The sequence below is a fragment of the Podarcis gaigeae genome (genome assembly GCF_964106915.1).
Source record: "Podarcis gaigeae genome assembly, chromosome: 1".
NCBI classification, from domain to species: domain Eukaryota; kingdom Metazoa; phylum Chordata; class Lepidosauria; order Squamata; family Lacertidae; genus Podarcis; species Podarcis gaigeae.
In genome coordinates, this window is record NC_139678.1 from 83,775,296 (window position 1) to 83,801,186 (window position 25,891).

General features: G+C 41.9%; 2 protein-coding genes and 1 long non-coding RNA gene across 5 annotated transcripts; 2 read left to right on the plus strand and 1 right to left on the minus strand.

Moving 5' to 3' along the window:
* Window positions 1-1,623: 1,623 nt before the first annotated feature.
* Window positions 1,624-24,223, minus strand: LOC310826873. 2 transcript variants are annotated; one of them, XR_014556053.1, is made up of 4 exons: window positions 23,909-24,223; window positions 19,511-19,681; window positions 7,304-7,474; window positions 1,624-1,917 (listed from the first exon to the last, which is right to left on the minus strand). It is a non-coding gene; the product is annotated as an uncharacterized lncRNA (long non-coding RNA). The 2 variants fall into 2 exon arrangements; XR_014556054.1 differs by lacking the exon at window positions 1,624-1,917 and adding an exon at window positions 6,036-6,173.
* LOC310826813 (glycine N-acyltransferase-like protein 3) lies at window positions 6,043-10,150 on the plus strand. The gene is made up of 5 exons (XM_083702160.1): window positions 6,043-6,141; window positions 6,984-7,091; window positions 7,331-7,457; window positions 8,756-8,876; window positions 9,507-10,150. Exons 1-5 carry the CDS (start codon window positions 6,064-6,066, stop codon window positions 9,913-9,915), a joined length of 843 nt encoding a protein of 280 aa, XP_083558286.1. The 5' UTR covers window positions 6,043-6,063; the 3' UTR covers window positions 9,916-10,150.
* LOC310826788 (glycine N-acyltransferase-like protein 3) lies at window positions 17,079-21,715 on the plus strand. Of its 2 annotated transcripts, XM_083702122.1 has the most exons (6): window positions 17,079-17,159; window positions 18,084-18,219; window positions 19,053-19,160; window positions 19,538-19,664; window positions 20,197-20,317; window positions 21,026-21,715. In XM_083702122.1, exons 2-6 carry the CDS (start codon window positions 18,142-18,144, stop codon window positions 21,432-21,434), a joined length of 843 nt encoding a protein of 280 aa, XP_083558248.1. In that variant the 5' UTR covers window positions 17,079-17,159; window positions 18,084-18,141; the 3' UTR covers window positions 21,435-21,715. The 2 variants fall into 2 exon arrangements, with proteins under 2 accessions (XP_083558248.1, XP_083558249.1); XM_083702123.1 differs by lacking the exon at window positions 19,053-19,160.
* Window positions 24,224-25,891: the final 1,668 nt, after the last annotated feature.

Sequence of the window (25,891 nt, forward strand, 5' to 3'; positions counted from 1 at the left end):
GTTTGTTTGTCATTTCCAGATTGTTTGAGCTAGTTCCAAGCTTGTTTAAATCTAGCATGAGTATACTTTCCCTGGCTAAGATGGCCATGTTAATCTGAGGCCAATTTGAATAAAGGTTTTCACCTGCTACTGTAACCTGTGAGTTCCACACACACCTCATGAAACATTAGCTAATCTATATGCCCCTGACAATTTCTGCCTTTTTATCCTCTGTATTTTCAAAGTTGTTTTATGTTATGGGTTTTGTTTTTGCTATTCAGCTGTCCATGTGCAAGTACTCATGGCATGCTGTAGCATCATGCTGCCTAAGCAGGGGGGAAACTTAGTTTTCAACTTATTTGCCCCACCTCCACTTTAAACTTTGAGTGGTGCTGGAAGTAGCCTTCTGGGCAGGAAATTATTATCCAGAACTTTCATTCCAGATCCTCTGTTTGGTGGCGTCTGGCAAGCAGTGAAGAAGGTAAAGCTCTTGGAATATCTCCTTTAACTTCATTCTTAACTGAGAGAACCCCAGCAGAGATTTAAAATCACAAAACACATAGCAGAGTAAAGCATGGAAAGATAGGTACGGTAGTTAGACCTTTAAAACTGAAGTTCCTTCCAAAGTTTCCCTCTTCCCCTAGCATAGAAAAAGACCACGTTGGGTAAGTTAAGAATGGTTTACTTACAAACTCTTCAAAGGTCAGATTTGTGTGCTTCAGAAAGTTGCACAGGCAATAAAACTTGGCTTAGTTGCAAAGTGGTGAAAGTTCCAAAATTACTGATATAGGAACATAAGAGTGGCTTGTGAGAGCCATGCAGTCTGAACTGAAGCAACCAGTTCAAACCTCTTCACTCACTGAGCTTCTCAAGTAGACTAGGAGAGAACAAAGGCTTGATTACATAGTTCCTCCCAAGGTGAGAGGAAGTGGACATAGCTAAGTTTGGTAGGATAGTTTATGGTATTAACCCCTTCATGCATTAATTAGACATAAGTGTTGTTGGTTATATGAGCCTGGTTATCCCACAACATTATCTCTTATGATCAAGCACTAACTCCAGTGAATCAAAAAATGTCCTCAGTTTAGTTTATGTTTTTTTCAACTAAGACACATAATCAAACTATTATTAATAAAACATAGAACACCATGCCTTGGAACTCCATTTGAAAACTCCATTTGTTACAAATCAACCAGAAATAAACAATACAAAATATATCTAATTCTGTCTGCACTGAAAAGAGAACAATTACAACCAACATATAAAAGGAAATGGGGAAGGGAGCTGATAAAATATAATCTTACAATGCAGCAAACTGAGTAGGAATAGTTGTTCAAATCTATACCATCAACACCAATTAGGGCTAATTTGAAGGGAAATTTATTCAATACAACCTATCAATGGTACCTTCTCCTACATAGACTGAGTAAAATACACCACCTAAATATGTTTTGTTGGAGGCACAAGAGAAGTAAAACTGTGTTCTTGATGCCATCTAGGGATCAACTTTAAATAATAACTACTTTCCTTTGCCTTGGGGGATTCAATAAACTGGTCCAACTTCAGGTCAAGAAACACCCATCATTTGGCTTTGGCTCTTTCCCCATCTGGTCTTGGACCTCTCTGTAGTACATCCACAACAACAGTAAACAAAACAAAGCAGACATTTAGCTGCTGAAATAGCTAAAGGACACAGATAGTTCACAATTTTCACATGTTTATATAACAGGCTGCATCTCCAGCTCTAGTTGGGGCCAAGGGGGATGATGTACTCCCTAGGTGCAGGCAGAGAGGACCACTTCAGTTGTATTAACTCAGTCCTGAGCTAGCTCACTTGACGGTGGTACATGTTTCTCCCGTGAGGTGGGTTATTCTAAGAGACAGTGTCTGGTTCATGGGCACCAAATGAACTTCATGGCTGAGTAGGGATTTCAAATCCTGTTTGCTCAAAAAAAGGAAAAAAAATGGGGTGTAGTTATTAATAAATAACCACAAGAAATTAATACTCTGCTTGCTTTCCCTCCTATTTAAATCTTGCTATCCGGTCATGAGCATCTGAACAGAATTGCTTAAATCTTAAATCGCTTTTGACTCCCTCCATCCGTAATACTAAGTTGAGCTTTCACTGAATGCAGTTTTGCTATCCTAAAATCAGCAGACAAACTCATGAAACTTGATTTATTTGCGTGGTTTGGGGCTGGCTGTGGAGGAGAGCAGTTCTCTCATGTCTTTACCAGCTATGTTGCAGAGGGATATTAAACAGAGCAAACTTTTACTGGTATGGAACTACAGTTATAGGAAAAGCTTCCCCTGTTGATATTTTGTCCGTCAGACCTCTTATTTCTGTGTGTGATCCCTGATATGTTTCAGACCTACCTGCAAAAAAGGGTACAAATCTGCATATGATATACACTATATGCAAATTATGTTCACATATGTGTCTTCTTTTGCATGTGCAGCAGAGGGCTGAATCCCCACACAGTATACTGGCCCCAGAAAATCCCGTTGGCATCCCTGTTCAGTAGTAAATCATCCCCTTGGACTATGCAGTTAATCAATTTACTTTATCGCCAATAGCCATTGCAAAACCAAACAAGTTTTAAAGGCGCATACAGTTCAAAAATAAACAGAATGGAATGCCACATAAAGCCTGGCTTTAAGAACTATTTATCCTGGTTGGTTGGTTTTGCAAAGCAAATTGGCACAAAGCAACTACCATGTTAACTGGGGCTAGACCACCTTGGTGCTCTAAACAAGCATTTATTCTTCCATCCAACTTGCAGAAGCTGTTTCTAGGAGAAGCCCTGGGCAGACTGCAGACAAACTGGGGCCGGAACTGCAAGTGGGGACCAGCTGGTAGGCCTTGGCATCTGTCCAGAGTTCTTGCCTCCCACCACAGAACAACGTCCACTATATGAATGAAGGAATTCTCCAAACGGCAATGATGTCAAAGCAGCAGGGACTCCTCTTCAGTTGCTCTTCTCAGAGGCAATATTCATGCCACAGACTGAAAGGGAGGCATTTGAACCATGCCTACCCTCTAGGGAGTCCTAACTTGGCATCCTGCATGCCCTCTCCACCCACTGTGCCAAACAGCTGAATGGACTAGGCTCCCTCCAGCGCCACTATGGCGGCACTGGAGCAGACACAATTTTACGGTCAACTTAAGCAAATGATCCATCTGGAGGCGAGTCTGTCCCACGGCTCTCAGCTTTCAAGGCCAGCACGTTCTCGGCCAGAAGGAAGGAAGCAAGGAAGAAGAAAATGAACACAGAGAAAGGAAACAGGGGAATAGGATAAATGGGAATAACTGTTACTGAATTTAACTGCATTTCTTCTACATGGACCTTCTCTCTCTCTCTCTCATTGCTGTAGAAGGACCTAACTGAGCATGGGAATGATGGATCAAAGCAGTGTCTGGAAGTAAGACCACTGGGATTCCCCCAAGAATCCCAGAACTTGCTAAAGGAAGAGCAGTATAAGGAAATATAAGAATTTGTTATATAATAAATGAAATTATATAATATTTAATGAAATATATATTAATTGATAAGACTCCAGTGCTCAGTTATTCTTCAGTCATGGCTGCAGTAAATGCACTGGGTTTTAACTTGTACAAGAGTGGGGGCAGTCATCCAAAGAAAGGAGAACTGACTGTATCATTTGCTAAGTAGAATTGGACACGTTACTGTCTCTTAATTTAATGTACCTCACAGGGTTGTTGTGGAAAAAAGAGAGAGAGGCTGGGTGGGCTTCCAGGTCACCTCAGAGGAAGTGTGAATTCATGTGGGGTTGGGGCATTGATAGTGGCACCCGGCAGCTAAAGCCTCTGCTTCTCCTCAGGCTCTTATTTGAAACATCCTATTAATTCTCCCTGAGAATCAAGTTACAGATGCAGTCATGGGCAAGTGGTGAAGAGCTACTTGCTTCTGGATAACCCTATGTGACAAATACTATTTCTATTTATCCAGAACACTGAGTACCCAAGGGTTCCAAATCTCTCTCTCTCCAGGCAGTCTGGGAGCAGGAGATTGTATTCTTCCTCAACTCAGTTCAAACTGCCAGCTTTATTCAATTTGCTCCAGCAACTTTGATTTCATCTAGTTCACCACAATAACCTTGACTGAAATAACTTTTGATATAGTTTGTGGGGAGATTAATGGTGTGTCTGGTTCAACCTATTCACAGGCTTTGTCAAATGTTACCTAAGAAAGAATTCACACATGCTAAATTCTGAATGTGAATTGGAGCCCATAGTCAGTTAACAGGGAAACACCTCCAGGTGAAGTTTGCAACAGGCCTGTTTACATGTTGCAAAATAAGGTTGATTCAGTCACCACTTCTTCCGCCAAAAGGAAAGAAAAAAAGATAGGGGACTGACTGAGTGCTGTTGGTCAGAATCAAGGATGGAGGGAAAATTCGATTCAGACTGCATTTTGCACTTCCAAAACCAAAGATGAATTAAAACACAGCGGTCCTTTGAAATTTACCCTTTTCCCAAATTTTTGCAATGAAGTTTTCCAACCAGTGTTTACAAAAGTGCATATAACTGTGAATAAATGAAGATATTAGTGAAAATAATATACAAAAATCCATTATAGGAAGGGAAATAGAATTGAGGAAATGGAACAATACCAACTTCACCCTCTCAGACAAAGTAGCCATGTTCAAAAATGATCACCCTCCTAAAATTAATGTACCTATTTCCAAAACCTCCCAATCTAGATTCCCTCAACCCAACATCCTCCACAGGAAAAAACTACACTTGTTTATTTTCTCACACAAGTCTTCTCCTTAAGCACTTCCATCACTTTTCCAACAAAAAAGACACTGGGACTCTTACACTTGGCTTTAGGAACAGAAAAAGACGTTCCAATGGATTAGAGAGAGAGAAAAATCTAGTCCAGTATCCAGTTCTCACAGTGGCCAGCTAGATGTCTATGAGAAGCTCACAAGCAGGACATGAGTTCAGAGTACCAGTACTTTTCCCACTCCTGTCCCCCAGCAACTGTTGTTCAGAAGCATACTGCTTCTGCTACTAGAGTAGTACACACTGAGCCACCATGATCAGTAGCCATTAACAGCAAAATGTTAGGCATGTATATGTGGATGGGGTGGGAGACCAAGGGTGCACATGCAAACTTCATCCCCAACAGCCACGCACACATGCTCCTCTATCAGTCCATGTCTTTCCCAGTGTTGAGTAGGAAAGATCTGTGTTGGGTTGTTCTTGCATTCACTTAAATATGAGTAGGACATCTCATGTCATTGGGGACCCTAATAAAGCAGTGTTCCTAATCACATGCAGAGTGTCTGCTCAGTTTTATTCCAGTCGCTATGATGGCGCTGTGATTTAAGTGGTTTCATCATGTGGAACTACATATGGTCATAATTTATTTTTATTTTTAATCAGGGGTAGAAAACTCTTCGTTATGTCCTGCCCCGACACAGCATTTGGAAAACGTGAAATGGCAATGGAAGGGGGAGATAAATATTAATTGTGCTTTTACGCAACAGACATCACATGGCCATCTAAAGAGAAGGGTCTAGTCCATTAAGTCCAAAGTCTAACTATACGTAGAAGCACCACTGAATATTGGGAAGATGTATGTTAATGGTTCACTCATTCTAGTAAATTTGCACATTCCCCCCACCTTGAAACAAAGAAGTCCAAAGATCTAGCTGGGTGGGCAAGACATTGAGTGAGTAGGTTTGTGTTGCTGCTTTGGTTCATGGAGGACCGTAAGTGAGAAGTTGACAATGTGACAATGCACCAGAAGTTAATAAGAGAATCTGTAACTTTCAACAGGACCACAGGTGAGCAGGTGACAGTGTAACAGATCATCAGCGGCTCAAAAGAGAATATATTTTTTCTCTGTCTGTTGAGCGGGAAGGAGGGGAAGGGATTCCTGTTACAATTAGAAGCTTAGTTGTGTTAGCCCAGAGCTTTAAAAAATCTGTAATTTCAGTCACATAGGAAGCTTTACAGAATGGGGATTACAGTGAGGTACGGAAAAGTGGTCTCTCTCTTTCTCTCTCTCTCAGGTGCTATTTCTTCTGGTACATGCATCAGTCTCCCACGCTATGTTGATCCTATCCTGCTCTTCCAAGCTGCAGATCCTAGAGGGACTGCTGAAGAAAAGCCTCCCTCAGACACTTCAGGTGATCTTGAGCAATGTATTCTGGATTATTAGCTAGGAATATGGGACCAAATTCCTGTCAAAATCTTGCATCTTCCGAAAGATCCACATATGGAGTCTGATAAGTTTGTTTAATTCAATAAACAGGTGCTTGAAAATGTGGGTATTATACAGATACACTGCACAGAGAGATAAGATTGGCCGCAGCTCCTTGTTGAGGGCACAGCTGATGTGAACTGAGTGTGTGATGTGTGAAATGGCCCTGTCAATTCCTACACTTGGTTTGTCAGGTGGGAGGTGGAATGCCCTCACTAGGGATGAGGGAGAAATTCAATTCAGTTTGCACGACCTAATTTGCGCTTCCTGAAACAATACATGACAAAACACATTCTACATTTTTCTGAATCTTGCAATGTTGTTCTTCACGCAGTGGCGTAGCAACCACTGCCGGCACTATTGTCTCCATCCAAGTTACAATCACAAAACACATATAGTAAAGGTTCCATAAAAAGGCACTGTATTGGAGAAATTGCTTTCTAAAAATATGTAAATTAGTTATAATCGTGCATATTAGGTGGAATTAACACCAAAAAGTGCCATTAATTTTTATGAGGACTTTTTATTTAATCCACACTAATGTGGAAATGAGGTGGACTGAAGATGGGAAAAATGGGGGGAACTGAGGGAAATGAAAAATCAACAGGTTTTCCTATCCCTAGTGCTCACTCAGGACACCCCAATCAAGGCATGCAGCAGATACAAGCCTGACACAAACCACTAATTCTCTCTCCGACCCCAAACCTTTCTCCCAGGCTGCCTCCTTCAACTGCAGCACCAACTCTGACATCATGTGACTCTTGACAGGTCTATGGTGCAGTCATGAACATAAACCGCGGGAACCCAGTGGGCCACGAGGTGATTGTGGATTCTTGGCCAGATTTCAAGGCGGTCCTGACTCGTCCACAGAGAGAGGTACTAGCCCTTGGGGATTTTGCAAGATACATTTTGTGGGATGTCAGCAGGAAACACTGCGTGTTCTGTGCTGGGGCCTCCTCTAAGCCAGGCTCAAACTGAAAGGGGATGTTGGCCTTGGTCTAGGAGCGCACCTTTGGCATTATCAGCTGCCAAAGGGAGCAGGTGAAACTTCATCCATCATTTCATCTCAACATCAGGAAAAGGTTTACCTGTTCAATTGTATGTCTCTCTTTTAGGCTGTTTCAGACAATGTGGATTTCCTGAGCAACATATATGCAGCATTTTATCGGGATCTTGATGTGTACCGGAAACTGTTGCTAGACACAGATGCCATCAACTGGGACCAAACCTTTGCTCTCTGCGGTAGCAGGCTGTTATTTCTAAGGGAAGAGTTACGAAATGAGGAGACACGGTTTAGTTACTTAATATGAATTTGATGAGGAAGTGACTGAAGTGAATGTAATAGAGAAATATGAGCAAAATAAAATACAAAACAATACATTGGGGAAGTAACATATGAGCTACATTCCAGGTTTTACTAGTGGTGTATAAAGCCCTACACAGGTCTGGTGGTAAAGCATGCTGTGATGTGAGCATGGGCTTTCTAGTATAGTGGTACCAGAATTTTCTGAAGTTTACTCGTCTTAAAAGCAAAGCAAGCCCCAACATTGATATGTTTTTGATGGTTATTGAAACTTTTGTTTTCTCCCAAGCATTCCTGAATGAGTCCATTCTATTTGTGCTCTTTCAAATTCTGGTTGATTTTTATTTCTTAATGCTGTGTTGATAACCTCTATAATGTTTAGTATACTGTTTCTCTACACCTTTATTTGTCCAGTATTTTGCATTTTTATAGCTAAATATTCAAGTGAGGTTTTTTATTGGAGACTTTGTGGAGGAAGCTCCTCAAAGAGTTGAGAATACATTTTAAAAGAAAACCAGTCAATAAATATCTACAGTAAAGAGAGACAACAATACATTGGTACCTTGGGTTACATACGCTTCAGGTTACATACGCTTCAGGTTACAGACTCCACTAACCCAGAAATAGTACCTCAGGTTAAGAACTTTGCTTCAGGATGAGAACAGAAATCGTACTCCGGTGGCGTGGCAGCAGCAGGAGGCCCCATTAGCTAAAGTGGTGCTTCAGGTTAAGAACAGTTTCAGGTTAAGAACGGACATCCGGAACAAATTAAGTACTTAACCCGAGGTACCACTATAATGGGTTTTAGCAATACTGTACTTACGAGTAAGTGATAGGGTATTTTGTGATGTAGTTCTCCAGCCAAGTAATGCGATGCACATACTAAAGTGTGCATTACGATGCATATATTAGTGAAAATAATCTGTGTGTATGTGAGAGAAGAAATTTGCCCTTAAAATGTGGACGAATTTTCATCAAATGTGGAGAATTGAACAAGGTTGGAAAAATAAGAAACTGAGGGAAATCAAAACTGATAGATTCACCCTTCCTTACCAGCTGCACATGTATTCCTTCCATAGCCTCCAAGGACAATGGGACTTTTCATTGTCCAAGGGCAGAAAGGGAGCAATGAACCTTGGATGACCTGAGTGATGGCAGTTCAGTATATGTGCAGCTAAAACTTTCTTGTCCTACCTGACAATACCACTCTCTTGGTGACATATACCGCTTTGTATAGGGAACCATGATGGGATATATGAGGTCTCTAAAGAGGCTGTTGCTGCCAAGGAAGTCCAGTTGACTGCAACCCCCTACTTTACCTACCTGAACCTCAACCCAGATAAACAGCCTGAGCCCCGGTGAGTGTCCAATGTGCTCCCTACTTCCTTCCTGGCTGAGGAACTGGCTAACCTATGGTTCTTCAGTAGGAGAATCTCCATAGTCAAAATGCATATGGACAATCCTGGCGTTTACTCCTTAGTTTGCCTTCATGTAGCTGGGACAGCAAGGCACCAAAGGGGGTGGCACTCCCCACTCAAGGAAGGGAAGAAGAATACCACACAAAAGCAGGTTTACATCAGGGGTCAAGTTTAGAAAAGGAATCCCAACAGCAGAGCGAGCAGTTCTTCATGTAACAGGAACCATCTTAGAAGAGGCATGCTCTGCTGAAGGTTGTGTGTGAATCACTTCCAAACTGGTGCCCACCATCTGTTATTTTTCCACATAATAGTGTTTGATTAATAGGATGCATTTTCAATCACTTTTAATGGGGTTCTTTTTTTATCTATGAAACTAAACAACTAATTGGTCATTAGTTTAAGCTACTGGGTGTTAGGGCAAACAACAGGGAATCGGTATCATTTTCATGCCAGCTTGCTGGTGGTTTTGTTAAGACTGTTGAACTAAGGAGACTTTGAGGATGAGCCAGGAAGATAATTCTGCATTCATGTTCAGCTCCCTCCTCATTTCTCATCTCTTTGCTCTCCTAGGCTGGATCCAGGCTTCACTTTTTCCTCCTTAAATAGCTCCCACATTGACCTGCTGGATGAAACGTGGCACTTTGGGGGCAGTGAACACAGCCGGAGATTTCTGGCCAACATGGTGCAATGCTTCCCCAGTACCTGCATCCTGGACTCCAATGGTCATCCTATCAGCTGGATCATCATGGAATCTCTGGGTACACTGAGACACGGCTACACCCTTCCATCCCACCGCCGGAGGGGCTACTCATCTATGGTGCAGAGGGCACAGGCCAGGCGTGTCCATGCAGCTGGCTTCCCTGTATATGGCCTTGTTGCCCTAGATAATACCCCCCAGCAGAAACTGCTGGTCTCCCTTGGCTTCCAGAGATTATCTGAACTGTGTCATTACTGCATCCATTCTCCAGCTTCTCAGTGAGAGGAGGAGAGTGCAACAGTTGTTTTCCAGGATCCTGTTCAATCCTTTCACTTACCAATCCTCTGAATGGGAGAGAGGGAGATTATCACACCCTTTCAAGAACCATTCCCCGTTACTCTATTTTTCATTTAAATGCTACCTCAATTCCTGTTGATTAAAAACTTTGGTGCTGGGTTTGGACTGAATCAGACGACGTTGGGTTTTTGGGTGAATACCCATGACCCCCATTTTGAGTGTCTATTGCTCCGTTTGTGGGGTGCTGCAAAATGAAGTGTTTTCTCTGCAAAACACTGCTGCCAAATTTTTCTCAAAGTTTGGCCCCTGTTTAGAGCGAATCAGACGATGTTTGGTTTTTGGGTGACCCCTGAGTTTGAGTGCCCATTGCTCTGTTTATGGGGCATTGCAAAACCCTGCAAAACATTTGCCAAAGTTTGGCTCCAGTTTGGGCCATCACCACCCAGTAGGCCTGAATCAACTATATATTTGATGTAAAAAATAATTGTTTTAGTATTTTAAAGTTGTAAACCACCTTTGGTAACTTGGCAAGAAGGCAATATATATATCCAATGAATAAAATGTTTTCTGTCCTGGTAGCAGGCTTGTCTGTTTTTTCCATTTGTTGCTGGTCATGAAACAACACCAATATGCCACAATAAGAGGTTTTAAATGCCATCTCTTTGGATGCTGACATATTCATTCATTGGTGTTTTAATTTATTGACTGGAACTCCCTGTCTATTGACATTAAGGAGGCACCATAATGGTTCTCTTTCTGGGACCTGCTTAAAACGTTTTTGCTTAGGCAATCCTACCCATATAGGTAGCAGTTACATGGGCTTATTCCTGCATTCACTTTAATATGAGTAGGATACCCCATGTGATGGGGGACTCTGATAAAGTAGCGTTCCTAAACATGACAGCAATGTCTGCTCAAGTTTATTCCTGTAGCCAGGATGGTACTGTAATTTAAGTGTTTTTATTATGCAGAACTGTGCGTGTTCATAAGGCTCTGGCACAGCAGTTGTATTTTTTTTTTTTAATAATAATTTTTATTGGTTTTTTAACAAAAAGACAAACAAAACACAAAACAAAAACATATAAAAACATTTAAAACATGACTTCCCCATACCTCCCTTTCACTACATCCTTGTTTTACAACTCTTTAGCAACCCTTCAGTCAATTTCTCTAGTAGTTTTCTTTAAATTTCCTTAATGTTAATGTTTACAGCTGTAATTCTCTATTTCTTACCCCTAGACAACTTGTCAGTCCTCAATTTTACAACAGTTTTTAAGATATATTTTAAATTTCTTCCAGTCCTCTTCCACTGTCTCTTTCCCCTGGTCGCAGATTCTGCCGGTCATCTCTGCCAGTCCTATAAAGTCAATCACCTTTGTCTGCCATTCTTCCAGAGTAGGTAGTTCTTGCATCTTCCAATACTTTGCCAACAGGATCCTTGCTGCTGTGGTCGCATACATAAAAAAAGTCCTATCCTTCCTTGGCACCAACTGGCCGACCATGCCCAAGAGAAAAGCCTCCGGTTTCTTTATAAATGTCCACTTAAGGACTTTTTAAATTTCATTATAGATCATTTCCCAAAAGGCTTTAATCTTTGGGCAGGTCCACCAAAGGTGATAGAAAGTACCTTCAGACTCATTACATTTCCAACATTTATTATTGGGCAAATGGTAGATTTTTGCAAGCTTGACTGGGGTCATGTACCACCTATAGATCATTTTCATTATGTTCTCTTTTAAGGCACTACATGCCGTAAACTTAATACCGGTGGTCCATAACTGTTCCCAGTCAGCAAACATAATGTCATGACCGATATCCTGTGCCCATTTAATCATAGCTGATTTAACCGTTTCCTCCTGTGTATTCCATTTCAACAGCAAGTTATACATTCTAGATAAATTCTTAGTATTGGGTTCTAGCAGTTCTGTTTCTAACTTTGACCTCTCCTTCATAAATCCTAATGTCCTGTCCTGCTTAAATGTCTCATTTATCTGATAGTAATGTAACCAATCTTGAACTTTAAATTTTAGCTTCTCATGACTCTGGAGTTTAAACTTTTCACCATCTTGTTCTAGGATTTCACAATATTTTGGCCAGTTAGGTTCCATGTTTAATTTTTTCACCGCCTTGGCTTCCATTGGTGACAACCACCTAGGGGTTTTACTTTCCAACAAATCTTTGTATCGAATCCAAACATTATACAAAGCTTTCCTAATAATATGGCTTTTAAAGCCTTTACGCACCTTTACCTTGTCATACCATAGATATGCATGCCAACCAAAGTTATTATCATACCCTTCTAAGTCCAAAATGTCTGTGTCTTCAAGGAGTAGCCAGTGTTTCAACCAGCAAAAAGCCGCTGATTCATAATAGAGTCTTAAGTCCGGCAGGGCAAAACCCCCTCTATCTTTTGCGTCAGTTAAAATCTTAAATTTTATTCTGGGCTTTTTGCCCTGCCAGACAAATTTAGATATATCTTTCTGCCACCTCTTGAAGCAGTCCATCTTGTCTAGAATCTGTAAGGTCTGAAATAAGAATAACATTCTAGGCAATACATTCATCTTGATAACAGCAATTCGGCCTAACAAGGAAAGTCTCAGCCTAGACCATATTTCTAGATCTTTCTTAACTTCTGTCCAACATTTTTCATAATTGTCTTTAAATAAGTTCACATTCTTAGATGTTAAATTCACCCCTAGGTATTTCACTTTTTTCATTATTTCCAAACCAGTTTCACTCTGAAATCTCTCTTTTTCTTCCATTGTTAAATTTTTTTCCAACACTTTCGTTTTCTGTTTATTCAGTTTAAATCCTGCTACTTGACCAAATATCTCAATTAGTTCTAATGCTCTTTTGGTACTAGTATCTGGCTGTTGCAGCGTTAACACTAAGTCATCTGCAAATGCCCTTAATTTATCATGTTTAGCTCCGACCTGTATTCCTTTAACCAACTGATCCTTTCTAATCATGTTTAACAAAACCTCCAGGACAGATATAAAAAGCAAAGGGGATATTGGGCACCCTTGTCGTGTACCTTTTTCTATAGGTATTTCTTCCGTTACCACATTGTTCACTATTAGCTTTGCTTTTTGTTTAGAATATATTGCACCTATACCGTTTTCGAAACCTTGGCCTACCCCCATCCCTTGGAGATTCTTCATCATAAAACTCCAACAAATGTTGTCAAAGGCTTTCTCCGCATCCACAAAAATCAAAACCGCCTTTCGGTTAATGTCAACTTCTAATAACTCCAAAATGTCTATAATGTTCCTCACATTGTCTGACATATGTCTCCCTGGGAGAAAGCCAGCTTGATCTTTATGAATCTCCCCTATCAGCACTTTTTTTAATCTTTTTGCCAAAATGTCTGCAAAGATTTTATAATCCACATTAAGTAAAGATATAGGGCGGTAGTTTTTAACCTGGTTCTTTTCAGTCTCTGTTTTCGGTATAAGTGAGATGAAAGCCTCTTTCCATGATTCAGGTGCCCTTTTCCCCTCCATAATTTCGTTACAAACTTCCTTCAATGGTTGTATTAACCATTCCTTCAACGCTTTGTAATATCTAGCAGTCAAACCGTCTGGTCCTGGAGATTTTCCTAATTGCATGTTCTGAATGGCACCCTCTATTTCCTGATCTGTTATCTTTTCATTCAGAATCGTTTTGCTTTGTTCTGAAATTTTTGGTAAACCATATTTTCTAATAAATTCTTCTATTTCTTGTTCATTAACTGGCCCTTGTGCATACAGTTTCCTAAAAAAGCTTTGAAAGCAATTACTTATCTCATTAGGTTTGTGGATAGTCTTTCCGTCCATTTCTAGACTTGTCACAGTGTTCAGTTTCTGCCTTTTTTTCAACTGCCATGACAGAAGTTTCCCACATTTGTCTGCTGATTCAAATGTCTTTTGTCTCATCTGCTTTATTTTCCATTCTATTTCTTGGTTCATCAGTTCCATGTATTGCGTCTGATAATACTTTATTTCTCTCAAAATCTCCTGAGACTTTGGTCTGGACCTCAATTTCTTTTCTGCTTCTTTCATTTTTTCTAAGATTTTTTCTTTCCTCTCATTTTGTTTTTTCCTCTTTATAGAATTCTGTTGAATTAGAAAACCTCGCATCACGGCTTTGCTAGCGTCCCAAATTGTTCTTTTCTCCACATCTGTTCTCAAATTTACCTCAAAATAGTCTTTCACTGCTTTTTGGGCCTTCTTGTAAATCTCTTCATCTTTAAATAAGGTGTCGTTCATTCTCCATCTAAAGGATCCAGTTGTTGTTAGTTTCATCTCCATCTTTACGGCGTTATGGTCGGAGCAGGTTTTTGGGCAGATTTCTACTTTTTTTATTCTTGGTGCCAGGCTACTAGTAACCCATATTTGGTCAATTCTTGTCCATGTCATTTTTGCTTCAGAGAAGAAGGTTCCCTCTCTCTCCAGAGGGTTCCTTGTTCTCCAGATGTCAATCAAATCCATAGTTTCAGTCATTTCAAAAAAAGTCTTTGGTAGTCTCCCTTCCTTAGAAATCACTTGTCTCTGTGCTTTGTCCATGTTTGTGGAGACAACTCCGTTCATATCTCCCATCATTAAGATTTTATAGTCCAGGAAGTCCATTAATGTCTCATGCAGCTTCTTAAAGAATTCGGCCTTCCCTTCATTTGGTGCATATACTCCTACTATCAAAACTTTTTCTCCTTGAATTTGAATTTCAACTGCCAGGTATCTTCCTTGTTCATCTTTAAATATCATTTTTGGAACCAGTTTTTCTTTTACGTAGATCACCACACCTCTTTTCTTGACTTTGTCTGATGATATAAATTCTTGTCCCAATCTCTTATTTGTCAAAAGTTTCCTGTGTATCCTGGCAATATGGGTTTCTTGTAAACATTATATCTAACTGTTCTTTCTTTAAAATGTGAAAAACTTGATTTCTTTTTCGGGGAAGGTTTAGACCATTGCAATTCCAACTCAGAAGTTGCAGAGACATCTTGTTACTGGGTACCTTTTCCACCGACTGCTCCAAGCTTTTGTTCCTCCTCGGTTGGTATTGGGTTAAGTCCAAATGATAAGTTTGCGATATCAGTTGGTTCTCTCTCTCCTACCGTTCCTTTCAGCAGGTCTTCTAAATATCTCTCCAAAAACTGTTCTTTGTCTTGAATTGTTTTTATTTTTATCTTCTTACCTTTGAAGTTAAAGGACAATCCTTGTGGGAACTCCCACCTAAATGGGATGGTATTTTCCTTCAGCAGGTCAACTAGATCTTTATAGAAGGTTCTCACCTCCAAAATGTATTTAGGGATGTCCTTGAAGATCTGTATTTGACAATTCTGGATCACCAGTGCCTTTTGATAGTGTAGATTCAGTATTTTATCTCTTTCTTCCTTGGATCTCAACGTGATTAGGCAATCCCTTGGTTTCTTGCCCTGTCTCCTGCCCAACCGGAAGGCTGTAGTTATCACAAACTCCTCCTCTTTCTCCAATTCGTCTTGCCAAAATTCCTCAAAGTTCTCTGTAAGGAATTCCGCAAGGTTGTCCCCCTCACTTTCAGGAACCAATCTTAGTTTCAGATTTTTCCCTTTCCTCTCCAGTTCCATTAAGGCCAAAGTTGCATCATGCTCATTCACTTTTTTCGCAATTGGCACAAACTTTTCCCTTGTCTCCTCTGCAGTGCTTTTAGCACTTTCAGCGATTTTTCTTGTTTCTGAACTTTCTTGTATTAATCGATTTATAGAATCTGTGTTAGTTGTCACAGTTGCCGTGTTCAAGTCCAATCTCGCTGTCAGTTCTGTCAATTTTTTAGAATTTTCTGTAGACTGCTTTGTCAATGCTTCCAGAGATTGATTTATCTTAAGCAGTGCCTGTGTCATAGAATCCATTGATGCAGTTGTTACTTTTTCCTGTGCAGCTGGTACTGCTCCTGACATAGAGCCCCTTTTCTTTTGTGCTTGTGCTTGCTTTGTTTTTGATCTAGTTGATATCTCATCCACTGGGGTGCTCATATCCAAGGTCGTTCTCACAGGAAAGATTTACAAGTGGAAAATCCCACTGCTTCTTCCTCAATGGAACTGTTTCCCTTGAAACCCTCTAGAGGGAGCAAATTGTATCCAAATAGGAATAAGCCACAAAGAAACAAGAAAGCGTAGAGCGATGAAAAAGTTCAAAAGTCCAATTGTAAATCCTTACTTTGTTTCAGTTCAAAATTCAACAGTATAAATCCACTAAAGTCCCGTAATTTTGTTACAAATAAAGTCCCACTTTGTATCCAAGATCCGTCTGACAGATCGCTTTCCCGGTGCCTTATTCAGGCAGCCCGAATCAGAGGATTTGACAGTGAAAGATTTCCCGTCCAAATTATTTAATGCAGGTTAAACAATGTCCCAATTATCTTCCCCCCTTCTCCTGCCGGATGGGGGGAGGTCTACGTTCGATGTCAGGTTTGCTGGATTAAAGAAAAGTTTCCCTTTTAAATACAGCTTGCTTTTTCGTTGCTTTGTTAGTCATGCAGTTCGGGAAGGCAGACTTCCTTAATTTATGCCTTTCCCGTTTTCAGCCGAATGTCAAAATTTTTAGTGTCCCGTTAATCTTATTCTCTTGTTCTTACTCACGGGTGATGTTGTCAACCTTTAGTTTCAGGAAGGAATCGGCGCTCTCCGTTGATGGCGACGCGGCTTCACTCCACGGGCTGGGTAGCGATTCTCAGCACCGCGCTCACACCCGGTGCCACTCCGGAGCCTTTAAAAAGGCTCTTTCACAGTACCGGGGGGCGCAAAGGTGCCCGCCGAATCTCCTTGCTCACAGGCTTCTGCGCCTGTGATTTTAGGGGTCCCCCGCTCGCCGTAGCGGGTCAGACCCGAACTCGTGGAGCAGTCCTGCTTCGGAGCTCGAAGCAAGGACCGCCATTAACGCTGGCGCCGACCGGAAGTCTCTCCTGGCACAGAAGTTGTAAATGATGAAATGGCAGTCAGAGGGAGAAGAGCAATGTTAATTATATGCTTCACAACTGAAATCACATGGCCATCTAAAGAGAAAGGCCTAAAGTCCATTAAGTCCAGGGTCTTAATGTGTGTAGATGCACCACTGAACATCAGGGAGATGGCTGTTAATAGTTCATTCATTCTGGTAAACTTACACATTCCCTCCCCCCTCGTTGAAATAAAGCAGCCAACACAAAGAGCTTGCTAAAGGAGACTCTGACTGAGCAGTTTGACAGCACACCAGAGGCTCTAAAGAGAATCTGTAAGTTACGGAAATTATGGGGATGGGGCACATCTTTAAAGTTGTTAAATGTTACAAATGTTATGCATAAATGTATCCTTTAGACTTGGCAGCTCAGGGAAGTTACCTAGCTTTAAAAATCATATAAATCAACTTCTTTGCCAGTTTCCTTCATTCCACTGTCAATTTACTTCATTGGCCAAGGACTTGGAAACCATTCGGTCCCAGCCATAATTCCTCAAGCGGGGGTATGTACTCACAGGAAGGTACTCATAGGTGTCAATTGCTGGGCAAAGGCACTCCTCCAGACCTGTCCAGGTGGCGGGCTATGCAAATCAAAGTTCTATTGTCCCTTTGTAGTACGTGCTTAGAATGTACTTCCCAATACATATCCTGTATCCACCTCTTGCCCCAACACATTCCTCCTATGTTAATCATGTATAACCCTCCCCTTTTCTGATGTAGCAGTGATGTAGTGATGATGCTTAATGAACTGTATGCTGGGATAAGATAGAAACTTTTAAAAGTCCTTGTCACCCCATCCTCGGGGTTCAAAATTCCTCTTTGAACCTGTTGCGCAATAAACTTTGGTCTGCAGCTATTTGCTCTGGTTGGTGGCTGGACTCCTCCCTTAATTCTGCAGGGACCCGCAGGCTCTGCCCGACGAGCATCCTCACACCTAGATTTTTACGTAACACTGTACCACTCAACAAGAAGACACGGAGGACTACAGACGAGCAAATGGCAGTGTGGTAGAATACCAGTTGCTCATAAGAGAATGTTTTATTCTCTATTTATTGAGGAAGGGATTCCTGTTACCTTTAGAAACTCAGTTGTTGCATCATTGTTGGTTAAGTAAGTCCATCATTTCAGTGAAAAAGAAGGTATCTCAGTTTGGGGATTACACTGAGGTACAGAGAACTAGTCTCTCTCTTTCTCTCTCAGGTGCTTACAACCCACACTGTTTCTGCTGGTACCTGCTTCAACCTCTGCCTCCCAAGCTATGTTGATCCTATCCTGCTCTTCCAAGTTGCAGATCCTGGAAGGACTGCTGAAGAAAAGCCTCCCTCAGACACTTCAGGTGATATTGAGCCATGTATTCTGGGTTATTAGCTAGGAATATGGGACCAGATTCTTGCATCTTCCCAAAGATCCAAATTTGGAATCTGAGAAGATTTTTTAAATCCAATAAATAGGTGCTTGAATAGGGTACCATACAGATATACTCCACAGAGAGCTAATATTGGCTGCAGCTCCATACTGAGGGTACAGTTGGTGTGAAATGTGTATATAGTATGTGAAATGTCCATGTGAATTCCTACAATTAGTTCATTGGGTGACAGGTACTAAGTCCTCACTAGGGAAGAGGGATAAATGTGATTCAGTTTGCATTTATAGGTGAACTTGCCTAATTTGCACATTCAGAAGCAATGCATGACAAAACTCAGCTGCCCTTTGAAATCTACATTTCTCTTAATTTTGCTATGAAGTTCTCCAGCCAAGTAACATTCACAAGACTGAGAGGGTAAACTGTGCGTTAAAAATGCACATGTAAGTAAAATGACATTGTATTGCAGAAATTGCATTCTAAAAATGTGTGAATTAGTAATAATCATGCATATTAAGCGAAATTAACCCAAAAAGCCAATGAACTTTCATTTTTTTTAAAATGCAAACTGATGTAGAAATGTGGAGGACTGAGCTTAAGACGAGAAAAATGATAAACTGAGAGAAACAGAAAATCAACTGATTCCTCTATCCCTGTTCATCACTCAGGACACCCCACTCAAGGCATGCAGCAGATACAATCTTGACACACCACACCACAGATGGCCTCCCCAGACCCCACACATTTCTCCCAGGCTGCCTCCTTCAACTGCAGCACCAACTCTGACATCCTATGACTTTTGACAGGTCTATGGTGAAGTCATGAACATAAACCGTGGGAACCCAGTGGGCCATGAGGCAATTGTGGATTCTTGGCCAGATTTCAAGGCGGTCCTGACTCGTCCACAGAGAGGGGTAATAGCCTTTATGCAAAGGGTAGCTCAATGGGTAGAGCATGAGCCTCTTAATGTCAGGGTCGTGGTTTGGAGTCCCAGGTTGGGCAAAGAGATTCCTGCATTGCAGGGGGTTGAACTAGATGACCCTCGTGGTCCCTTCCAGCTCTGTGATCCTCTGATTTTGTGGGAGGTGCTTGGTGGGATGTCAGCAGGAAATGCTGCGTGTTCTGTGCTGGGGCCTCCTCTAAGCCAGGCTCAAACCAAAGGGGATGTTGGCTTTGGTCTAGGAGCACACCTTTGGCATTAACAGCTGCCAAAGGGAGCAGGTGAAACTTCATCATTTCATCTCAACATCTGGAAAAGCTTTACCTGTTAAACTGTATGTCTCTCTTTTAGACTGTTTCTGACAGTTCGGATTCCTTTAACAATATATATGCAGCATTTTATCGGGATCTTGATGTATACCGGAGACTGTTGCTTGACACAGATGCCATCAACTGGGACCAAGCCTTTTCTCTCTGTGGTAACAAGCTGTTCTTTCTAAGGAAGGAGTTATGAGATAAGGAGACTCAGTTTAGTTACTTAATCTAAATTTGATGAGGAAATGGAAGTGACAAAAGTGAATGTAATGGAGAAACATGAGCAAAATAAATACAAAACAATACATGGGTTGGCAGGCGGACACATGAATTAGATTCCAGGTTTTTCTGGATCTGGGTATCTGAGAAGCTGTCTCGCCTCCTACAGCCCACTCCAGTCTCATAAGGATTTTATTTTTTTTTAATGAAAGCTGATATGAAATGTAGAGAACTGAACTGAGAAATTGAGAGAAATTAAAAGTGACAGATTTGCTCTTCCCTACAGACTGCACACCTATTTTCTCCACAGCACCACAAGGACAATAGAACTTTTCACTGTCCAAGGGCAGAAAGAGAGCAACATACCTTGGATGACCATCTGAGTGATAGCAGTTCAATATATGTGTACCTAACATTATATGTGTTGCATCACCCAGCAACACCATTCTCTTTCTGACTTTTTACTGCTTTCTACAGGGAACCATGATGGGATACATGAGGTCTCTAAAGATGCTGTTGTTCTCAAGAAAGTCCAGTTGACTGCAATTCCCTACTTCATCTACCTGAACCCCAAGCCAGATAAGCAGCCTCAGCCCCGGTGAGTGTCCATTGTGCTCCCTACTTCCTGGTTGAGGCAATGGCTAACCTGTGTGCTTCCAATAGGAGAATCTCCATAGTCAAAGTTGGATGGCAGTCTGCCATGGATACTTTAGTTGAAATTCCTGCATTTCAAGGTCCCTTCCAACTCTACAATTCTATGATTCCGCCTATGGACAAACCTGGCATTCACTCCTTCTTGTAGTTGGGATAGCAAAGCACCAAAAGCGGCACTCCAAAGGGGTAGCGTTGCCCACTAGAGAAAGGAAGGAGGAATGCCACACAAAAGGCGATTTGCATCAGGGGTCAAGTTTAGAAAAGGCATCCCAAGAGCAGAATGAGCAGTTCTTTCTGTGACAAGCACCATCTTAGATGAGGCATGCTCTGCTGGGGTGAGATTGAAGGAAGGGGAACACAACTAATCAAACAGTCCCTGATATCTGCCATTTACACACACACACACACAATCAGTTGGGGGGATGCATTATTGTTTGCTTCTAACAGGTATCAATTGGTCATTAGTCCAAACTGCTGGATGTTAGGGCAAACAACATGGAATCAGCATCATTTTCATGCCAGCTTGCTGGTGGTTTTACCAGGGTATCTGTCTGGAGTGTTGAACTAGGGAGACTTTGAGGATGAGCCAAGAAGATAATTTCTGCATTCATGTTCAGCTTCCTCCTCATTGCTCATCTTTCTGCTCTCCTAGGCTAGATCCAGGCTTCACTTTTTCCTCCTTAAATAGCTCCCACATTGACCTGCTGAATGAAACGTGGCCCTATGGGGGCAGTGAACACAGCCGGAAATACTTGGCCAACATGGTGCGATGTTTCCCAAGTACCTGCATCCTGGACTCCAATGGTCATCCTATCAGCTGGATCATCATGGAATCTTGGGGCGCAAGTGCACACAGCTATACCCTTCCATCCCACCGCCAAAGGGGCTACTCATCTATGGTGCAGAGGGCACATGGCATTCGTGTCCATGCAGCTGGCTTCCCTCTATATGGCCATGTTGCCCTAGATAATACCCCCCAGCAGAAACTGATGGACTCCCTGGGCTTCCAAAGATTATCTGAACTGTGTCATTACTGCATCCATTCTCCAGCTTCTCAGTGAGAAGAGGAGAGAGCAACAGTCGTTTTCCAGGATCCTGCCCAGTCCTTCCACTCACCAGTCCTCTGAATGAGAGAGACCTATCCACTATTCAATTTTGACCGCTCTTCATCTTTGCATTCCACAGTGTGTTTCTCTCTTCCTTTTGCCTTATTGTATTTTCCTGAATTTTCCTGGCCCTCCCTTATACATTTGACTTTTGATGTTTCAGTTCACGTACATTATACAGGAAGATCACACCTTACGCTTATTTAACTTGAAATATATATATATATATATATATATATATATATATATATATATATATAAAATTGTCCAGCAGCACCTTAGAGACCAACTAAGTTTGTTCTTGGTATCTGAATAAGTGTGCGTGCACACGAAAGCTCATACCAAGTACAAATTTAGTTGGTCTCTAAGGTGCTACTAAGGGACGCAGGTGGTGCTGTGGGTTAAACCACAGAGCCTAGGACTTGCTGATCAGAAGGTCGGCGGTTCGAATCCCCGCGACGGGGTGAGTTCCCGTTGCTCGGTCCCTGCTCCTGCCAACCTAGCAGTTCGAAAGCATGTCAAAGTGCAAGTAGATAAATAGGTACAGCTCCGGCAGGAAGGTAAACGGCGTTTCCGTGCGCTGCTCTGGTTCGCCAGAAGCGGCCTAGTCATGCTGGCCACATGACCCAGAACCCTAGCGCCACAACCCCAGAGTCGGTCACGGGGTCCCTTTACCTTTACCTAAGGTGCTACTGGACAATTTTTTAAAAATTTTTTTATATATTTCTACTGCGTCAGACCAACAACCTTCCTGAATCATTTAACTTGCATGATATCAACCATACGTGACTGAAGGCCACTCGTTGAAATCCTGCAACTTACCTAAATGTAGGTAACGTATACTCTCTGCCTTACTTGGGAAGAAAGGCTCTCTCTATGAGCCAGCTCTGGAAGCCCTGGGATGCACCCACAGGGGTCTTTCCAAGGTTTCTGTATACACATTTTTGTATATAAGCAGAACGCTTGGAACCAAACCCACACATAAGATGAAATTGTACTGTACCTCAGATCCTAAATGGTCAATGACCAAAGCAGGAACCTAAGGATGTAATAAAATCACTTTTCTGTGACATGTTGTGTTGTTCATCCCAAAGTTGAAGCCTTGTTCCCCAGATGATTGGAAAAACCTTTCCAAGAGGAGGAAGAGGAAAAAGATAACAATGACAAAGTACTTTGTGGTACACGTTTTAAAAGGTGTCAAACATCAAAAGGTGGACCATTCACAGCCATGGAGTAAGATGAGACTGTGAAGGTTCATTTCTTCCTGAACCCAAGGATTCACATTTGTCAGTTATGCCTGGAACCCATTGGGATCGGCAAAGTGGAAAACAAGGAGCCCAATGGTAGGTGGGCCTAGAGCCGATTTCAGGCACAGCCAACTCATTCTAGCTTTGTTCCAATCCTCCTCCTCATTGAATTTTGCAAAGATCACAGCCACACCATACATTTAAAACACTCTTATATCCCTTTAACAGTCATGGCTTCCCCTAAAGAATCCTGGGAAATGTAGCTTCTTGAGGGTCCTGACCTTATTCTCAGAGCTGCGGTTTCCAGCATCCTTAACAAACTGCAATTTCCCCACACTCTCCAAGACTGTTAAAATGTTGGAAGAGGGCTTTAAACATATGGGGAGGAAGTGATCTTCAGATGAGGGAGCTGCCAGCCAGCACCCACCCACCCCCCAGGCAGGTTGCAAGTAAGGAGACAGGCACGTGGGCACTGGCTGAGGTTGCTTGGCTTTTGCCCCATTTGCTCTAAGAGACCACCTTCCACAGGTGTTTACACACGCAAGACCAGTCATGGCTGCACTGGTGGCTGAAGCGGAAGAGTGAGGGCCTATGTCTATTTCCAGCTTCCTAGCAGCAGTTTAGTCATGCTGGCCACCTGACCTGGAAAGCTGTGGACAAACGCCGGCTCCCTTGGCCTGAAGCGAGATGAGCATCACAACCCCATAGTCACCTTTGACTAGACTTAACTGTCCAGGGGTCCTTTACCTTACCACTTAGTAAACTGAGTATCAGATCAGAATTCAAAAAGTAAAGGCATGATAACGCTTTGCAATGAAAGGAAGGGAGCACAGATGCGCACCATCGGCCTGTGACAGAATCAGCAGCAGCCCAAGAGAGATGTTGGGACATCTTCTCCCCCATCTTCCCAGGGCCTGCTCAGGAAAGACCTGTGTGAAGTGGGGTAAAGCAGAAGGGAGGCCGCTCAGACCCAAACACTTGGGCCATCACCTCCCTGTAGGCCTGAATGTACTCCTTATGTAATTTATTTCTTTTAGGGTTGCATTCTGCAGTAAAATTGGTGGGAAGAGTTTAGTAATGAGGGGGACTTCCTATCTTACTCCTATTAAATAGGATTTTAAGATTATGCAGCTATCTAAAATAATTTAACCAAGTCCATATTCTCCGGCTCTTGTCACTCACCTGTGGGAAGGTCTCTGTGGAGAGAGCATGTGACCTGCGACTGAGGCCTTGAATGGTTTTCAGAATCCCCACAGTTCTCAGCCCCCTACTTAGGGGGGAAACTGGAATTTCTGGCAGGGGAAAAGGATTGCAAGGGTGATTCAGTGAAATTACATATCCACTCTCCGTTTTCATTAAAACTAGAGTCAGATTACAGCAAGTAGTTGGCAAGACAAATTTATAATGTGGGGCCTGAAGAGGGAAGGGTCTCTGCTCCAGCAAAAAAAGAAAAGGTTAACAGAGTACTTAAGTCGAACAAGCATTTGCTTCCTCTATCCTTACCCCTCATGAAGCTACTATTCTGAGCACCCTTTAAAAAACTACATTTCCCAGGATTCTTTTTTTTGGGGGGGGAATGCTTAAAATGCGGAATATGTGCACAGCCTTTCTCCTGGAAGCTTAATTTCCCAGATTTAAGATTATGATAGAAAATCTCTTTTATATAGTTGGTTTCTAACTTTAGTGAAGTCAAGGATAAAAGGCTGCAAACTGAGTCTGAGGCTCTAACTCAGGACAACTGAACATAACTCTCCGTATGTTGTAGCAGTTGCTACCAGAATGCAGGATGAGGACCTGGGAGACGACCAGGGTTCAAATCCCCACTCTGTCATGAAAGTTCTATCTGACCCATGGTCAGTCACTGTCTCTCAGCCTGATCTACCTCACTGTGTGGTTGTGAGGATAAAAAGGGGAGAAGGAGAGCCATGTTTGCCACCTTGTGCTCCTCATTGGAAGATGGGATTTAAATGAAATCTATCAATCAATCAAATACAAGACTTTTGTGTATAATAATGTTCCCTACATGGAAAAACAGTCACCTGGCTGCTTCCTCACTGTCTCTGCTTTTGTCCACGCTGCATATTGGTTATACCAGGAAGGAAAATCCGGCTTGATCTGCTCTTGTCTCAGCAGAATAATCAGCAAATGAAGGGGTATTGTTCCATTTTTTAAACAACCACACGAAGATAAGCTTTTTCACCTGCCAGGGGTGCCATCTAAAGGAGGGGGGCTGAGGGGCCTTCCCCCCCAAAAAAAAAAAAATCAAGGAGGGGGCCAGGCTCCCTCAGTATGTATTGGGAAAGCAGAAAAAATGAAAATTCAAACCCTTTCTTGTTTTCAGGAAGGTGTGTCAAATCTTCACCAACAAAAAAACACAACTTGAGGTGTTTTACCATATGCACCGTAGAGATCTATGAGCAGACATTAATTGCATTTTATAAGTTTTATAGAAAGGTTATTATGGGGAAAGGTTTTCCTTATGTTCTGCAACAGGTTCAGTGGTGCCTTCTGTTTCAAAATATGATTGAGAAAAAATATTTCTGGAAAGAAGAAAAGAATGATGGAAAGCCTGTCCGCCCCCCAAACAAAGCAATAAAAATGTTTTGTGGAACTAGAGCACATAGTGTTAGTTTGTAATCTCCATTCCACAGTATAGGATAAAGAGGGGCCTATGATAACAATAAGTGAACTGTTTTCAATGCCATATTTATTAATAAAATAAATGATGGTGCTTAGATACCCACAATTGCAAGTGGTGGTGGTATCCTTGATTTGCCTCCCATGATATGATAAATGGTTGGGCCATCCATTATTTGCCAAGTTAGACTGTGGCAATCATAACGGGACAACATGCACACGGGACTCTTCTGCCTAGATCACCCCAGGATTATAAATTTTAAAAATAAACTATTAATTCAGCAACACAAAAAACATAGTTTTATCCAACTTGTCATGGATTTAAGGGACCAGTTTTGGCACACCCTTGTGAATCAACAAACGCATCAAAATAAGTGGGGAAATAACTGTTGTGGACGTCTACCGATTGGTGTGATGTGTGATGTGGCGAAAACATTTTCATAGACTCAAAGGATTAATGAAGTGCGCTTCTGGCCACCAGGTGTCGCTTTTGCCCCCATAAAATGCCACAGCCAGGTTCTATTTAAG

What these genes read in the sequence shown, in the direction of transcription:
- LOC310826813 (XM_083702160.1), top strand. Translation starts at nt 6,064, where the DNA reads ATGTTGATCCTATCCTGCTCTTCCAAGCTGCAGATCCTAGAGGGACTG. An exon ending in TGACTCGTCCACAGAGAGAG is followed by an intron (nt 7,092 to 7,330) that starts GTACTAGCCCTT and finishes TCTCTCTTTTAG; the next exon opens with GCTGTTTCAGACAATGTGGA. An exon ending in GATAAACAGCCTGAGCCCCG is followed by an intron (nt 8,877 to 9,506) that starts GTGAGTGTCCAA and finishes TTGCTCTCCTAG; the next exon opens with GCTGGATCCAGGCTTCACTT.
- LOC310826788 (XM_083702122.1), top strand. Translation starts at nt 18,142, where the DNA reads ATGTTGATCCTATCCTGCTCTTCCAAGTTGCAGATCCTGGAAGGACTG. An exon ending in GCCTCCCTCAGACACTTCAG is followed by an intron (nt 18,220 to 19,052) that starts GTGATATTGAGC and finishes GACTTTTGACAG; the next exon opens with GTCTATGGTGAAGTCATGAA. An exon ending in GATAAGCAGCCTCAGCCCCG is followed by an intron (nt 20,318 to 21,025) that starts GTGAGTGTCCAT and finishes CTGCTCTCCTAG; the next exon opens with GCTAGATCCAGGCTTCACTT.